The sequence below is a fragment of the Haliotis cracherodii genome, unplaced genomic scaffold (assembly GCF_022045235.1).
Source record: "Haliotis cracherodii isolate W230 unplaced genomic scaffold, xgHalCrac1.p SCAF_14, whole genome shotgun sequence".
Lineage (NCBI taxonomy): Eukaryota > Metazoa > Mollusca > Gastropoda > Lepetellida > Haliotidae > Haliotis > Haliotis cracherodii.
The window spans coordinates 32,803,995-32,822,344 of record NW_027266269.1 but is presented as its reverse complement, the minus strand read 5'-3'; the positions used below and the strand labels follow the sequence as shown (position 1 = coordinate 32,822,344).

General features: G+C 40.9%; 2 protein-coding genes across 2 annotated transcripts in view; both read right to left on the bottom strand.

Annotated features, from left to right (window-relative positions):
- Positions 1-16,924, bottom strand: part of LOC139461199 (atrial natriuretic peptide receptor 1-like) — a 111,135-nt gene extending 94,211 nt beyond the window's left edge. Inside the window, exons 1-2 of the mRNA XM_071242792.1 lie at positions 15,667-16,924; positions 4,242-5,594 (exon numbers count right to left, since the gene is read on the bottom strand). Of these exons, the coding sequence (XP_071098893.1) occupies positions 4,242-4,947 (706 nt within the window). The 5' untranslated portion in view covers positions 4,948-5,594; positions 15,667-16,924. The remainder of the gene's footprint in view (positions 1-4,241; positions 5,595-15,666) is intronic.
- LOC139460379 (large ribosomal subunit protein eL29-like) lies at positions 7,353-7,820 on the bottom strand. Its single transcript, XM_071241871.1, has one exon. The coding sequence runs from the start codon at positions 7,818-7,820 to the stop codon at positions 7,353-7,355; it is 468 nt and encodes a 155-aa protein (XP_071097972.1).
- Positions 16,925-18,350: the final 1,426 nt, after the last annotated feature.

The following is an 18,350-nucleotide window of genomic DNA, read 5'->3' as shown; positions in this document are numbered from 1 at the left end:
TGGGTTTTCCAATTTAGATTGGTTTCCATCCTAATCGATATCTGATTGTATCCAGATTTTAATCTAATGATGTTGGAAAAGATATCAAGAGATAATTATAAAAATGATTCAACATCGGTTACTATTGTGTTATGTAGGTCAGCGTGTGGAAGAATCTGCCTGAAGCAGATACAGTATCGTGTGCGTGCGTGCGTGCGTGCGTGCGTGCGTGCGTGCGTGCGTGCGTGCGTGCGTGTGACGTGGAGTGTCTTTAGTTCAATGGTGGCTTCAGTCAGGATTAACAACCTCCCCAGAAATCAGTGCCCGACAAAGTGAATGAGGTGAGTTTAACGCCGCCTTGAACAGTACTCCAGTTATATCAGCTTAATGTTGGAGGAAGGCCCGAAGTGATGCATGGCACACGTTTGTTGTAACCCACGAGCACGGGTATGGTGTTGAAAAGTTGAAACATAAAGAGGCGAAGCGGGATTCGAACCCACGATCAAAGGCCTCAGCTGTGCAAAAGGGACGCAACTCTGCATCGTGAATTGTGGCGCTTTAGGCGACTGGGCCAAATGTGGGCCCGGCTTCAAAAGGGATAATCAGTATGCCCAGAAATCAGTTCCTTGCACAGAGAAACACGACATTGAACACAAATTCAGATGCACCCTTATACCGTATCCAAATGTTGGAGAACAGGTCACATGCCGTCGACGTAGCCGTCATTAACAATGGATCAGAGTTCATTGGAATTTCTTTCTCAGCTCCCTGGGGACAATACAACCCAAGCTGCCTGTGAGGCGCTAAAAGGTCGACAGTCGCATTACCATCTCATCCTACCGGGTACCCATTCACTGCTGGATGAAGAGAGAGATATGACGAACTAGGTCACTTTTCCAAGGAGACACAACATGTGCTACATGTGCCTCAGAGTAGCTCAGGACCGGATCCCTGGAAACTCTCATTAGTCAAGCCATACTGCATACAGTGCTCTGATTAATATATACTTGGTACTATCTTTAACGTATACATCTGGACATATTTAGCGCATACAAACAACCGTGCAACTGACACGTGAGATCTGACCAATGAAATCTGAGAAGTCAAAAAACGGTAGACGCTGTAGCTTGATTGACAATGTCAATCAAGAAAGAAGGAGCTTAATGATATCGTTCTAGTAAATTCCAGTAATTGCGATGTCAAATAACGACGAAAAGCGATGGTTTGAAAGCGTCCAAGAAACGTCGTTTTTCCGTCCAATGGTCATATACGGAAAAAACGACGTTTTCGTGTTTGCAGTGTACCGCATGCTATAAATATTTTATACATTGGATGACAACGACAACGACGGAGGGCAACCAGGCCAAGACATGAGCTTATAAGACGTTCAGTCAGGTGGGCTAAAAATGTGATTTTGGTTCCAGATATAGACTGAAAAAAATGAATTTATATTTAATTAGCCAAAACTTGTTATCACAATGAACGACTCTCGTTGCAAAGCTTGTTTCTCAACGTCTGAACATGGTCTATTTGTTGTATCAAATTTGATTCAAGATCATGTTATTGCTTGCAAATCCGATTCTCATTGGACGATGTCATGCTGCGACAATAATGTTAGTTGATATTGACAGTAATGTATATTGCGTCTTTCAAATGACCATCAGCTGATTACGCCGTTGCTCGTAAACAGCGCAATCGTGTAGCAATCCGAGTGACACGTATTTCTATTTCCATTTTTAGGTACATTTATGAACTACCGTATTCGACGTAATAAGCGCCCCGCTCTAATAAGTGTGATGAACTTTATCTTTCTGTTAGAACCATATCATGTTTATATTTGCTTCAGTGTTGAATGAGGAAATATTACACGTACACTAAAAACATGCTAAAAACAAGGCATTCCACAGTTTACCTAAACGAGCCAAGTATGTGGGACATAATCTCAATGTCAGTGTTGATTTTGTTGATGGTTTTCTACTGCTACAGAAATGAGTGTCAACCAAACTCAGTTTTTCAAGGAGAGGCTATCGGAACGACAACTGCATCGAGTTGATGTGCAGTGTGTTGAGGAGATCAGCAACCCTGCAGAGTTCTTCGCGAGCCTGACCACCCGATCCCGTTAATTGCGTCTAACGATAAGCATAGTCGCTTTTTACGGCAAGCATTGGTTGCTGAAGATCTGCACGGGTATCAGTGTTGAGGTATTTCGGTTACATTCGTAGCGATACCGCTATTGTAGATAGGTGCACAGGTATTTGAATTACAATGTAGTCGTGTGGAGGTGCCGTCGTTCTAGATCGTTGTTCAGGTATTTTGTTCCTTATAGTGTCGTTGGCCTGTCCGCCAATCTAGAGCCATGCATAGGTATTTGAGGAACGGCATCGACCTAGCTCTGTCGTTACTCGGTCTACATACCCTACCACGTCCCACCCTCCTCTACCCATACTCACAATGACGTCATGCATATTGCATAAGGGGAGTGTACCCGTCATACAAAAACACCATAGTTATCAAACAGACCGAAACACGTGACGATCCGGGGTAGAATAGGTCTTCAGCAACCTATGCTTGTCGTAAAAGGCGACTATGCTTGTCGTAAGAGGCGACTATGCTTGCTGTAATAGGCGACCATGGTCAGCCTCGCCCTTTTGCGTGGATCGATGCTCATGATGTCAATCACTGGATTGTATGGTCCAGACTCGATTATTTACAGATCGCCGTCATGTAGCTGAGTGTGGCGTTAAACAACCAACCAACAAGCAGTATGAAAGGTATAGGCGCAACGTTGATGAAGGCATATGGCATTCGTTAAGGCAAAACACTATAAGGTCAAATAGGTGCAATTTGTCGTGCGTGGAAGAGCGAAACTATTCAATTTCCGTGATTGGACACTGATAATCTATTTCTTGTGTCAATAAATAGATACCCCATCAGTGTGTGTGTATATGAGCTTTTATTGCCAACGTAAACTACGTCCATGAGATCGATATATCAATCATTACACTTAGCGATGCATGTAGATTTGTTGTTATGAGGAGTGAGTGACGCCGCTTTTAACAGTTGTTATGATGAACTATGACGGCCTTTGCTGACCACTGACGTCAGGCGGTCATCAATACAAAACTACTTTTCAGATAGGTAAAAGGTACCATTATACATACAGAGATACGTTTTCAATATTTAATGTAATGGCAGACGTAAGGAAATTAATGATATATTATTTTAGGATAATATCAAAAGAGTGAGTGAGTTAGTTTTAACGCCGATTTTAACAGTATTCCAGTTATATCGCGGCGTGTCAGCTTAATGTTGAAGGAAAGCCCGAAGTGATGCAGGTCTCAGACGTTTACAACTTCGTTGAAACCCACGAGCACGGGTATGGTGCTGACAAACCTAGAAACATAATCGGAGCGAACAGGGATTCGAACCCTCAATCATAGGTTTCTGGCGTGCACAAGGGACGCAACTCTGCACAGCGAATCGCGGTGTTGTAGACGACTAGGCCTACCGTGCCCCAAATATCAATAGAAATAATGTTTCATTTTCTCCATGGGTTAGTATCCCAGGGTCGGGTGTCATAAGTCATTAACAATCTGTCTGAATCTCGAATATCATGTTTCATTAATCTGGAATATAATTCAATATCAATCAATGTCCAAAAGTAACGGAATATGAAAAATGGCGTGGAAACGTTGAGGGTGAATATACTCACCGTCAATAGAAACGCGAACCAAAGACATTTTGAGACGTATGTACGTAACGAAGAGGTGTTTCCAATGGGTATGCTATATAACAATCAGTCAAGTGTTTCCACAGCGTGTCACGATATCATGTACATGCTAATCCTGCACGAGACAAATGGTGCATCTCTAGTCAGGGATCTATGACGTCACATATCATGGATCTTGAGCGTCAGTCCACACCGCATAACGGTATTTTCGTTTTGGCATCTAACCAATCTAATATCTCTTGAATATGAGTAGTTCTTCAAACATTAACCAACATTTACGCTATTCGCGTGTCTTTTGTCGGTAAGTATATATTAGGATCGTGTTAAGGTACATGTAATTGTATTTTTTGTAGAAAAGTGAGTTCAAATAACACACATGCAGACGTCATATGCCCAGATGTTTCGCAGGAAGTCATACAGATGTTGGTTACTTCTGACACAGTCATGCTGATCTGTTCATATCATATGTACAGGACATTATTTCTGTAAATATTATGAAAACAAATAGTGACGTTGACATTATAATACTTACTTGAGTTCTCCGCTCCAACCTCCTCTTCCAACATATCACTGATTTTGTGAAACTTGGGCATAAACATATGGAAGCCGTAAGACAGCTTATAGTTCTTGCTGTAGGCGACGAACGCCGCCGCAGCTAGAAAACAGAATCTCGGAGCAACGTCAGAATGTCCTGAGCCGTCGTAGATGACCTTGACCTTTTTCCAATGAAACACGTGTAACATGTCAATAATTGACGCTGCTAAAGAATTGAAGGTCGCGCCAACACGAGTTAAGGTTGGATATTCCGCGTTTTGCTCTGATTTATTGGCGCCAAAATCGTGTGCAAACCCTCCGGGAGAAATGATAGGGATGTTCCAGTAGGGTGCGTATCTGGCAACAGGGGCTAAGCTGTAATCACATATAGGACCGACAAAAACGTCGACTTGGTGGTGCATATAGAATTCAAAAGCCTTTATAGCCGCATCCGCGGAATTGCATTTAGAATCTCCGAAACGGACGCTGAAACGTAGGCCGTGCTGCGCGTGCATATGACGTGTACGGGAAGTGACGTAATCAATCACAGGTCTGACGTGTTGTATAGAAAACATACTGGATTTGCTCGGTGCGATTACTGCAAGTTTGACATGTCTTCTTGCACAGACATACTCACAGTGCATATACACCAAAAATAAAACAAAACACGCCTTGCCCATGGTGACTGTGTACTTCTTATCCATTCAAAGGTTAACCGACTTCAATGTATCGGTTGACAAATGTTCCTTTCGAATCCTGTTCTCAATCCAAAGTTGTCGAGGACGTGAAGGACCAACGTTACTACCCTTTTACGAAAGTATCATATAAGGAACCTTTGACGAATCTTCAGTAGGTCGCTGTTCGAATTGTGTCGCCCAGCCAAACGCCGCGTGAAGTCAGAGTTGTTCTCCAAGCACGTCTCAGGTGCTGGGTCGTCACTAATCGTCTGACTAGTCCCTTTGGGGGATGGATCTAGACCAATATGTGTGGTGATGTCACCACCCTTTGTTCTCAGAAGAAGAGGAATCCACAACACAGACGTATCAACAAGCTGTAAAACTTTCCCGTCAAATTTTATTGCACGTGACTTTTCATTGCATTGCGGCGTCGGAGTCAATTGCTAACGTGTCATTCCATTCATAGGTCGTAAAACAATAACCAATAACCAACTGGTCTCAATCCGATTTTTGTTCGTCTTAGATTATTGATTCCTCTTCGATTGAAACACGAACACTTGATAAGTTGTGAACTCCCGAAAGTTGAAAGACTGAGGTGGACGTTAGACGTTGTCCGGTCCAGCGGGAATCTGTCTAGTTCGAACCAAGGATCATGTGTCGCACATCCCGGCGCTCTGAAAGGGTTGTACTCAACTTTAATATTTTCTTTTAAATTTGGTACTGTTATCACAAGACATCTCACATCCTCACCATTCATGACCATGGGTACTTTACGACTCACGTTTCTGCTCACTATTATACAAACGTATTCAAGGTCCCAAGACACGCATAAAAAAGGTCTGGCTTTTGGTGTTTAAGACCAATCGGAATAACTCATGGAAACTTTGGCATTCATTTATTGAAACATGTCTCAAGCTGATACAATAGAGCTATACACAAGAGGAAATAGTTCATGGGGATTTTGAAATATTGGTGTTTAAGACGAAGCGATATTACACATCGAAAACATTTGCATTCATTTATTGCACCATTTCATCTGTTTCTCCCGCTGATACAATAGAGCTGTCCACAAGGGTAAATGGTTCATGGGGATAATGAAAATATTATAGTACTGAATAATATTTATTGGTTTTCCTTTGCACGTTTTGGTAATGCATTTGAATGAGTGTGAATGATACGTCGACATTAATCCCAAATTAGCATTGTTTTTTTTAAGCTGTTTTCTGTTTAGAACGGGGTGGTGGGGTGGCCTATTGATTAAAGCGTTCGCTCGTCACACCGAAGACCAAGGTTCGATTCCCTTTAATGGTACAATGTATGCCTAATTCTTGTGCATCCCGCCATGATATTGCCGGAATATTGCTAAAGGTAGGTCATACCATACTCGCTCACTCACTGTCTTTATGGCACCAGTGGTCGTGTCCTGTTGGCATATCTATTGAAGTTGTTAACGGAGCCTGCAAAGAATCACCACAACCGAAACCCCTTCTGCTTTAAGAAACGGATACGAATAATCCCATCATACAATACACATGAACACGGGAACCGGAAGCCTATTACAGCTCCAAAGTTATACGACAAATTGCCAGACGCGCTGTCGTGATACCGTATGCATACAAACTACGAAGATTTCTCCAACTGTCAAAACTCCATTTAAAGCAATCTAGTTTCATTGAGACTGTCTGCCACAACGTGGCGGAGACACATCTGCGAAGCAGCACTGACGGATGCTTTTCACACCATAGAGTAGGGATCCAACACGTCGTGCCCACGACGCAATGACTGCAACGACGTTGACAGTATCTAGTAGTGCTTTGGTAGACCAATTGGTCTCAAAGAGACACTTTTTGTAACAACTATCCTCCACAAGGAAAAGACTTGTAAATGACAGAACTCAATCATTCATCTTTAGGTAAACTCCACTTGGCCTTCAAATCAAATCAGGTGAACTTATTGTTTCAATTTTTCGACGGGCTTCTAATTAATTCAAGAATCTTCATCTTAGCATTTGTCTTCATCTTAGCATTTGTCTTCATCTTAGCATTTGTCTTCATCTTAGCATTTGTCTTCATCTTAGCGTTTATCTTTATCTTAACGTTTATCTTCATCGTATCATTTATCTTCATCTTAGCATTTATCTTCATCTAAGCATTTATCTTCATCTTAGCATTTATCTTCATCTAATCATTTATCTTTAACTTAGCATTTATCTTTATCTTAGCATTTATCTTCATCGTAGCATTTATCTTCATCTTAGCATTTATCTTCATCTAAGCATTTATCTTCATCTTAGCATTTATCTTCATCTAAGCATTTATCTTTAACTTAGCATTCATCTTTATCTTAGCATTTATCTTCATCTTAGCATTTATCTTTATCTTAGCGTTTATCTTCATCGTAGCATTTATCTTCATCTTAGCATTTATCTTCATCTAAGCATTTATCTTCATCTTAGCATTTATCTTCATATAAGCATTTATCTTCATCTTAGCATTTATCTTCATCTTAGCATTTATCTTTATCTTAGCATTTATCTTCATCTTAGCATTTGTCTTTAACTTAGCATTTATCTTCATCTTAGCATTTGTCTTCATCTTAGCATTTATCTTCATCTTAGCATTTGTCTTCATCTTAGCATTTATCTTCATCTTAGCATATATCGTCATCTTAGCATTTGTCTCCATCCTAGCATTTATCTTTAACTTAGCATTTATCTTCATCTTAGCATTTATCTTCATCTTAGCATTTGTCTTCATCTTAGCATTCATCTTTATCTTAGCATATATCTTCATCTTAGCATTTATCTTCATCTTAGCATTTATCTTCATCTTAGCATATATCTTCATCTTAGCATTTATCTTCATCTTAGCGATAATCTTCATCTTAGTATTTATCTTCATCTTAGCATTTATCTTCCTCCTAGCATTTCATAAAAGATCAACCATGGTGAAGGTGTGCCTTATAGGCGCGATAAAAAAATAAACAATCCCCGAACAATATATTGAAGGATTAGTCAGTGTAGCAAGAATACGTGGACAGTATATTGGTAGAGGGGAAATGGGGTTTTAGGTTGCACTCAAGATTATTGCACTTCTATAGCGACGTGCTTGCACGTCAAATCATCGACCTTCAACTCTCCGAGCAGATGCTCTATCTACTAGGCCACAGAGGGGTTAAGACATCATATAAAATTATTGAGGAAATAGAAGCGACAAAACCATTTTCATAATCATACGAATTGTAAGATGCCGACTTTATCATATACATGTATACTCAACAACAAAAGTTCCTGTGACACCAATATTTTAGTATATTTTTTAAACAAGTAAAGTTTGGTTTTCAGTATAGTAGTACATGTACGGAATCAAGTCACAAAATCGCAACTGCTACATAAAAGCATGCATTCAATGCAAAAGTTGACTTTTAGGCAAGCCCCATGCATTTCACTACCCCAAAATGGGTATAAAAACATGTGCGTTAACGGGATTCCATATGCATTGTTTAGCATAGTGCTGACAACAACCACTCAGAAAAACAACAAAATTACGCAATTGTTCAACATTAAGAAATGCCACGCCTGTCCGAAAATGAGCGTCTGCGAGCCATTGGTATGCTTGAAGTAGGATCGAGTCAATGTGATGTTGCAAGACAATTTAACGTCCACAGAAACACCATTTGGTGTTTATGGCAACGTTTACAACAGACGAATGCAGTCAGAGACCATCCTCGGAGTGGCAGGCCACGCGTAACCAATAATCGACACGACAACTGGATTCGAACAACACACCTACAAAAACGATTCCAGCCAGCAACAATGACTGCAAGAAGCATCCCTGGCCTTCGACGAATGTCTTCACAAATCGTACGTCGTCGCCTCAGCTGTGCAGGGAGTGTCGCCAGAAGATCCGCCTGACGTCCCATTTTGACAGGAAACCACCGTCAAGCACGTCTACAGTGGTGCAGACAACGTCTACGCTGGACGGCCATGCAGTGGGGACAAGTTCTATTCACTGACGGGTCTCGTTTTCACCTCAGCCACAGCGATGGACGGATTCGAATGTATCGACGTCGAGGTGAACGTTACGTCAATCATTGTGTCATGGAAGAAGATCGGTTCGGGGGCGGCAGCGTTTTGATATGGGGTGGGATTACAGCAAGACAGAGGATCCGTTTGATAGTGGTAGAGGGAAATCTCAATGGACAGTGCTGGCGCGACGAGATCATCGGCCCTGTTGTTCTACCGTTTTTGCGTCTTCATGGCCCAGGCATTACCTTTCAACGCCCTTCAACGCCCGGCCTCATATTGCTCGACTTGTTCAGGATTCTCTTCAACAAAACAACGTGAATGTCATCCCCTGGCCGGCTCGCTCCCCTGATCTCTCACCAATCGAGCACATGCGGGATGAGATGGATCGCCGCCTTCGACGTCAACCACATGTTCCACGGACACTTCAGGAACTTCGAAACATGCTCCAGCATATATGGACAGATATCCCACAGGATTTTGTGCGACGCCAGGTCCATTCCATGAGACGAAGATGTGTTGCTTGCAACGCAACCAGAGGTGGACACACAGGCTATTGATTTGTAAATTGACATTTTGGCATGTACATGTTTTTTTTTATGAAACCACACATTTTCTGAAATCAGTATGGCAAATTAAAACCATTTTAACACTTACAGGAGTCTATTATCTGTTGCAAAACGAAATTTTTTCAGATTTGATTAAAAAAACATAACTTTGTGTTAAATCTTATTCAATGTCTTAGGAACTTTTGTTGTTCAGTATAGTAAGCATATCTTTATGACTCACTCTAAACGTGCGAACGCCCTTGCCAACACGTGACTAAGTTAATAACGTCAGCAATAGTTTAATAAACTATTTTCGCTGGGCGACAGAACACTTCTTTCTCACTGTTTAAAAGGTCATGACTGATATCAGATAATTATGATTGCTTTGGACGAAATCATGCTTGATGTGAACATTTTATGATGTGTAGATGTAGCCAACATTTATTCCTAATGTCTGTTTAAATCTTTATTTATAGTGAGTGTTGCCAGCTTGATGTGGGAGGAATCCCCAAAATGATGTCAATCTCAAACGTTTGTCAGTTTGGTGAAACCCACGAACACGGGTATGGAGCTGACAAAACAAGAAAAAAACAGCCGGATCTTGGATTCGAACCGTCGGTCCCAAGTTTCTGATACCTCAAAGGGACATAACTCTGGATAACGAATCGCGGCAACTTAGACAACAAGGCTCTACGTTGATACCCTTTATTTAAACACGACTCTATAGAAGTCAAAGAACACCGGATCTTTTTCATATGACTATAGTTAATCTGTAATGCTGGTGTAGCTGCACCACATAACCTTCTATAGTGATCAGGGGTGTAATAGATATTCAGCAACCCATGCTTGCCGTAAAAGGTGACTATGCTTGTCGTAAGAGGCGACTGACGGGATCGGGTGGTCAGGCTCGCTGACTTGGTTGATGCATGTCATCGTATCCCAATTGCGTGGATAGATGCTCATGATGTCAATCACTGGATTGTGTGGTCCAGACTCGATTATTTACAGACCGCCGTCATATAGCTGGAATATCACTGAGTGCGACATTAAACAGCAAACATCACCATAATCGAATTGTGGGTGTTCCTTAACTTCCTTTGGGCAGTGTATATCAAACAGGACGCCATATAATCACTGGCTGTAACAAATATAGCATTAAAATATTAAGTTCAGTCAGATAGTATACGGTGCTAATTTGCATGTTAATTACCATTTATCAAATAGTATCGTCCAAAGATTATAGTCTACTACAGTGTCTCAAAAACCATAAATATTTATTTATTTATTTATTTATTTATTTATTTATTTATTTATTTATTCATATAAGCAGCTTAAACAGTTTGTGTAGTCAACTTGAAGAAATACAGTTGGACTGTTACTTTAAAAACTAGATGTTAAGTTACGCAAGTCTGTTGTTTTAGTCAGCTAGGTTTGAAACATTGAAGCCGGGCTGCATACTGTAGCGGTTAAATAACGAGTAATGATTATTCGGTAAATTAATCTCGTGTGAACAATCACGCAGACAGTAGACTACATCCTTATTTCCAAACTGACACTAAATACATGCAAAATACAATGGTGTAGAGTTGTAATCGCATGGCGCGACGAATTTCAGCTAATCCAGGTTCTTTCACAATACACCACGGTAATCTCATAAACAGAAGACCCATAAATAATTTCAAATAATGTATCTCACTTGCGTTAACAGGCTTCAGCAATAACCGTTTCTGGGACAATAATGAACGATCATATTTCGGGAGATGTTCTCAGATTAGTTGTTGTTGAGTATAATGAGAAGTTAGATCAATTCCCCAGAGCTGTCTCCGAGTTGGTTGGAGTGTAGTTCAACTAATCTGTATGTGTAAGAGAATATGAAAAACACAGAGATGAAAGTAAGATTTCAAGAACTTTAAGTGAGTATGTTGGGTTTAACACCACATTGAACAGTATTTCAAAGTGTAAGTGTCCCCATGGTTCTGAATGACGCCAATTTGATGTAGGCCGTGAGGACTTTTTGTCATCAAAACAGAACTTAAAGAGTTTGCTCATGTGTCTATTCGCGTGAGTATCGAGACTTCGACTTTATCAAGGTTTGTCAATTTGGCTTTACGCCGCTTTGCATTTTACGTCGGTGAAAGTGCAGCGTTAAAAATTGACATTGGGCCAACTACGTCTATTTAGCAATGCCTATATGAACATAAGCATCTCCCGCTACTGGCCGTCCAATGGTTATCGAGTGTATAACATATATTTTGATAAATATCCTTTATTCTGGACTCGATCTCTGTGTTCTCTACCTCTGTAACTACAAAGTGCTCTCGGACAGGGCTGTAATTTGATTGGCCTAACGTCGTGTCATTGGATGTGCATGCTTTAGGTTTGTCAGCACCATACCAGTGCGTATCACCTTAGAAGTAAACGTCTCAGACTCGCATCGTTTCGGACTTTCCCCCAAGAACAAGCTGACACGTCGTCATAGATAGATAGGTAGATAGATAGATAGATAGATAGATAGATAGATAGAACAAGCTGACACGTCGTCATAGATAGATAGGTAGATAGATAGATAGATAGATAGAACAAGCTGACGTCGTCATAGATAGATAGGTAGATAGATAGATAGATAGATAGATAGAACAAGCTGACACGTCGTCATAGATAGATAGGTAGATAGATAGATAGATAGATAGATAGAACAAGCTGACACGTCGTCATAGATAGATAGATAGATAGATAGATAGAACAAGCTGACACGTCGTCATAGATAGATAGATAGATAGATAGAACAAGCTGACACGTCGTCATAGATAGATAGATAGACAGACAGACAGAGGGAGAGAGATAAAAAATAAGAGATAGAAAGAGAGGGAGAGATAGAGAGAGAGGGGGGGAAGTTGAAGAAACAGAGAGAGAGAGACAGTGGGGAGGGGGACAGAGAGAAATAATGTATTAATGTATCACGCGTAACGTAGGTTGTGACTATACAAAAACTGAACTTATAAATTATAAGTAACGCCCTGCCATAAAACAATACATACATACTAATAGGGCTTGTAATGTTCTGACTGTAAAATAAATAAAAAAATGTTTAAATCGACCAGGTTGGTAAAAGTGGGATTAGATAACATGCACTATTTAAAGAGTGCTTGTCTTAAATCTTCATAAAAAGGACATGCTATCAAGAAATGTAATTCATCTTCAACAAGATGGGCAAATTCTATCTAGAAGAGGGGTTGCTGGTTTGTTAATAGATAGAACTGTTCAAAGCGTCGTGTAACCAAATTGACACACTCGACAGTAAAGCTGATACCATACACATCTTGTAATCTACCTCTTGCAGTAACGTTACACACACGAATGGATATTTGGGCTAACTATTTACATTATATTTTGATTACAAATAGTCCTAATGTCCAGAATCAAATTTTTCCGTCGTTCTATGGGATGAACATTAATTCGATAGTGACACTTCAAGTTCACTTTTTTTTAAAAAACCTCAAAGACTTTCGTACCATTTCGTAAACATTGCTTCATCATATGGGGCGGGGATAGCCTAGTGGTTAAAGCGTTTGCCTTAAGACCCTGGTTCGCTTCCCCACATGGGTACAATGTGAGAAGCCCATTTGTTTTGTCCGCCGTCGTTATACTGCTGCAATATTGCTAAAAGCGGCGTAAAACCATACTCACTCACTCACTCAAAGACGGGACAAGTGTAGTTTGTGAAGCTTATGTCCCTTCGGCGTGATTTTGGAAATATAAATTTTATCATAAAACGCGGTGTTCAATCACATTAACTCTTTATCACACATTATCGTATTTATCATATTTTAATAAGGTAAGTCATCTCAAATGAATGTTATAAGCATGCCTCTATCGACAGATGTATATGTTAGAATTGATAAATAAATTGAGATTAATAAAGTTAATACACGTATAAGCGTATCGATTGATCAACGACTCGGCTGTCACTAGCACCCGTGTTATGCGACGGCGTATGTTACGCGTACATGTTCATCCGCCGCTCTTGAGCAAACAGTGAATAAATCAATACATAGAGACACGTGAGACTGATATTAAAAACGTCGTTATGGCTCATCGTCATCGGAGGACAAAATAACCCTACTCCCTCACCCAGCACGCTGTTGTTAGAGTCTGGCGTTAATAACTAACATTAGCACGATTAGTGGCTAGAAAGATTAGCGTAGCACAATTACAAGACAGTGATGGTTAGAATCGATTACTATTTTTGTTAAGTGCAGTAAGGCATAACTGAAAATATCGTCTACAAGTACAATTCTACTGATTCTAAGGTTCACTTGTTCAATTATAGTGAGGAGGTGAGTGAGTGAGGATGGTTTTACGCCGCTTTAATCAATATTTCAGCACTATCACAGCGGTTGACGCCAGAAATTGGCTTCAAACGTACACACTGGGTCTTCGGCGTGACGAGCGAACGCTTTAACCACAAGGCTACCCCACGATCACATGCATCAACCAAGGCAGCGAGCCTGACCACCCGGCCCCGTTCGCTGCCACTTATGAGTAGCTGGAGACCAGTTCTAACCACGATATTCACGGGGTAGCAATTATGTTGATACTCTTCATAAAGTTAGGAGAAAGGTATCTCGAAGAATGGAAACATATTGGTTGGGACTGGAAAAATGGCACATCGTCGTCCCTATTTAACAGAACTTAAACAACACCGATGAACCTCATCAAGAAACACCGGAATCAGCCGTGTAGCACATTTTTCGTGATTACATGTTAATACTATTAATCCTATCATCCTCGCTGAAGCCCCTGCAGAGAGTTTAATATGCTGCAGCTAATATCTGAAAATGGCATTTTCTTCTTATTGATTTTAACTGACGTTAACTGTTATTGAAATGTTAAATTATTCAAATGTTAAACATTAATCATATTATTACACATTTATGAAAAATAAATTCAATCTGAAAAAAACACATTCTGCATCGAGAAGCAGGCTGAAAGTGAATAACATGTTGTAGCCTAATCAACTGACCTCTGTGTATTTAAATTGCATTCTCAGCTACATGGGAAGTTCACTACCCACGCTACTTAAAAATCGCTAGAGGGTTTATATTCATATTATATGCATTATTTTCAGAAATAAATCCATTTTCATCATACTTCTTATAAATTCCATATATTTTCCATCTTTATGAACCTATCTCATAAATACATGACATTATTTGTGATGTACATACATTGTATATAATCGTCCACTGGACTGAGAGTTTTGAGGGTTTTGTCGCTATTATTTATGTCCTCAGACAATAAAAGCTCATTCAGTTTATAGTGCATACCTTTCCAACGGAAAAAGACCTACTCTGTCCAGATTGTTTCATAAGAAGTATATGTTGAACCCAGAGGGCAGAAGGTCGATGGTTCGATCCTAGGCCTCGCCCCCCTAAAAGACGTTAAAAGATGGTATTTGTTGTTACCCCGGCTAACGCTCTGCATTAAGGGGATAAAACAAGGATTGGTCGGCTCAGAGTCGGGATAATGTGGCTGAGGGGGAATCCATGTTAAACTGCGTGATGGTATCTCAGTGTGCTAACACTAAAGAACTTCACCCCCCCCCCCCCCCCCCCCCCCACACACACACACACACACACACACACAGACACAGATGGTATCTCAGTGAGCTAACACTAAAGAACTTCATCCTACACAATCATCCACACACACACACACGCACACACATACATACACAAACACATATGTGATGCACGTCGCTTTATAAGTGCAATAATCTTGAACGCGACATAAAACCCCTTTTCATCCCATCTGATCATATTGTAACATACAAGTCGGGATATTGTGTCTGAATGGGAATCCATGGTAGACTGCGTGATGGTATCTCAGTGAGTTAACACTAAAGAACTTCATCCCACACACACACACACACACACACACACACACACACACACACACACACACACACACACACACACACACACACACTCACTCTCACACACACACACACACACACACACACACACACTCACTCACACACACACACACACACAGACACACACTTGATGCACGTCGTTTTATAAGTGCAATAATTTTGAACGCGACATAAAACCACTTTTCATCCCATCTTATCATATTGTAACATACAAACTGTGATGCCTAGACTTCACCTACCTTGTTTGGTCCTATACGCGTTTCCACAAACAACATACCAGCTTCTTGGTGGGCTCAACATACACACGCACGTTACACTAACATCCCTGCTGAAAGATAACTCGTCTTTCTTGCGAGTTAGAGTAGCTTATCTCATAACCAGATTACCTGCAAGGGACCAAGTGTAAGCCCGGTGAGTACTATGGAAAACATTGATGTTTGGTTAGCGATAGAAGACTAGCGCTGTTGCTGTAACAGGGACACGTAACGCTTCTGCATCCCACGTGGAGCTTGTGAGAGGAGGATGACGGCTCTGCTGATCCTAATTTGGGCCAGCATCAGCAGCTTCGTCCTCCTAATGTAATTACAATAAAGTTTGACTTTAACGTCCGATACACACGATGCCATCACCATTAGCATACATCCTGCTTGCTAGCCTCGTCTCTTGCTTCAAACAGCAGTGATGCGTGTTGACTCCGAAGCTTAATATTCGGAAAGGGCAGCGATGGATCTGTGATGTCTTTCAGATTATTGTCTTTGTCAAGGGATAATAAAGACAGTTTTCGAGTTTCCAAGTTTCTTTGATTTTCCAAATGGTTGAAAGAGGATTTATGTAATCAACATATCATTTGTACACATATGCTCTGAGTGTCATCCATAAGCTGATTGGGTGGTCAGTTGTTCATGGTTGGTTAAATGAAGATTAAACCATGTCAGTTAATGCACAGTTTTGTAGCGTTATCTGTGCCCGTACGAGAAGACTTTTCCGACATCTTTCTCCAGTCTTCCAATACAGCTGGTGTTGTATCAAGTGTACTCCCTGCGTTCCTTCTTTAAGAGTTTGACTCAACCCACAACACCTTCTGACACAAAAATATTGTCCAGATGCAAAATATTGCCAAAGTACACACGTCACAAGTTTCGACCCTCAACGCTCATGAAATGAAATCGGAACGTTTTAACCTTTCCACTTTGAGAGCTCCTTATAGTCAAATCCGCGCCGTGTTATATTTATATGAGCTCTCTGGAAAGTCCACAGCCATAAATCATCGACGCACTTGTCATCAATCACGAATGGCAGCAGTATCAAAATGAACATACAACTCCTGGCTACATAAACATGCTGCTCTGTCAAATGACTTTGTAAATGTCAGAATAAAAATGTTCAAACATAAGTCTTGCCACGGAATGTTTGTTTCCAAACAACTTTGATAGCTCCTGATCCGTCCATCGCGTTTCCGTTTATGCTGTTCGCAGTGCTTAACCTTGCATCGGAGAGGTGTTCAATCTGCGAGAGCGCACGGACCTCTGTTGATGAAGTGTGTGACGAGGCGTCGTCAACATCGCTCAGCGTCCCAGTATGGAGTGTATGCTGCGGAGAAGGAATCCCGGGAAATGGAGACTAACCCCCATCAGTGGTAGGGAGGGATTAGCGGAGATCGATGTCACAGCCAACATGTGTTGTGGTTCAGGTGGGCGTGGTCGCCTTCACACGTGGGTATATACTGCTATTGCCTGGTTCTCTCTACTTGTGCAAGTCTCGTAACGAGTTGAGTGATTATGGTTTTACGCCGCTTTGAGTATTATCCAGCAATATCACGGCGGGGGACATTAGAAATGGGCTTTACACATTGTACCCATGTGGGGAATCGAACCGGGTCTTAAGCGGGAAGAGCGACTGTTCTAACCGCTAGGTTACTCTACCCGCTACGTCCTTCCTTACAAGGAGTTGAATTGGTACGTAAGTCTAACAAACCTGTCTGTTTTCTATTTGACTCTGGTGATTTGGAAATATTTATTAGTTTAGTCATTCTGATTTTTAAGAATAAAAACAAGATTGTCATACAAAATGACATTACTAGCAGTACCGGGGCATCTTTCTGAAAGATATTTAATTTGTAAATTAGTCATACAAACCTTTTTTTTCTGACATGATTAAATTAGTCAGACTGTTATTGACTTCTACTTTCCATTAATATAATTTTCACTGACGTGCCTTTTGATCCCAGTGGGGCCTGTTTCGTAGGATAACCGAGACTTATTGTTCTCTTGAGTTGGCGATTTGAATTTGCTGATATTTTTACAATTTAAATGTTATTTATTCGGGTCGTCAAGGTTTTTGACAAGATTGAAATGTTTCTATTTTCATAAAAGTTTCAGTGCTGGTTTTACCAGTGAATAATATGTATCATTAGAGAGCTGGAATCTCATTGGTCAAAGGGGGACGTAGAAGGGACATAACTCGTAAGAGCCGCTGGTGGCGCTATGATCGAGCCCTGAAATTCCAGCCTAGTTCGGCAAGGGTGAAAACTGGATTTTACAGTCAGTTAACTCCCTTGCCTCGGGAAGATGACAATGTATAGAATGAGAGGGGTTTTAAGATCATTTTCATCACTTTCATACCAGGACATGTGTAAATATGCAGGTGACCCAGGTGTTCTACGAGGAACATCATTTGATGTGTGAGGAAAGCCGTAAGTGAAACTTGACGTTTACGAATATAGTACTGACAAACCTTGAAACATAATCAGGGCCAAGCGAACATCGAACTCATGATCATCGGATTCTGACGTGGCCAAGGGACGCAACTCTGCACAGGGAATTCCGGCGCTTTCAACGACTCGGTCACCGTACCACAGGGAGAAAGAGTTTACACGTGAGCCACGTAGAGTGTGACAGAAACAAAACGCTAAATAGAATACGAG

Bases quoted from the DNA above. Each gene is read 5' to 3' on its own strand.
- LOC139460379 (XM_071241871.1), bottom strand. From the start codon at position 7,820: ATGAAGATAAATACTAAGATGAAGATTATCGCTAAGATGAAGATAAAT.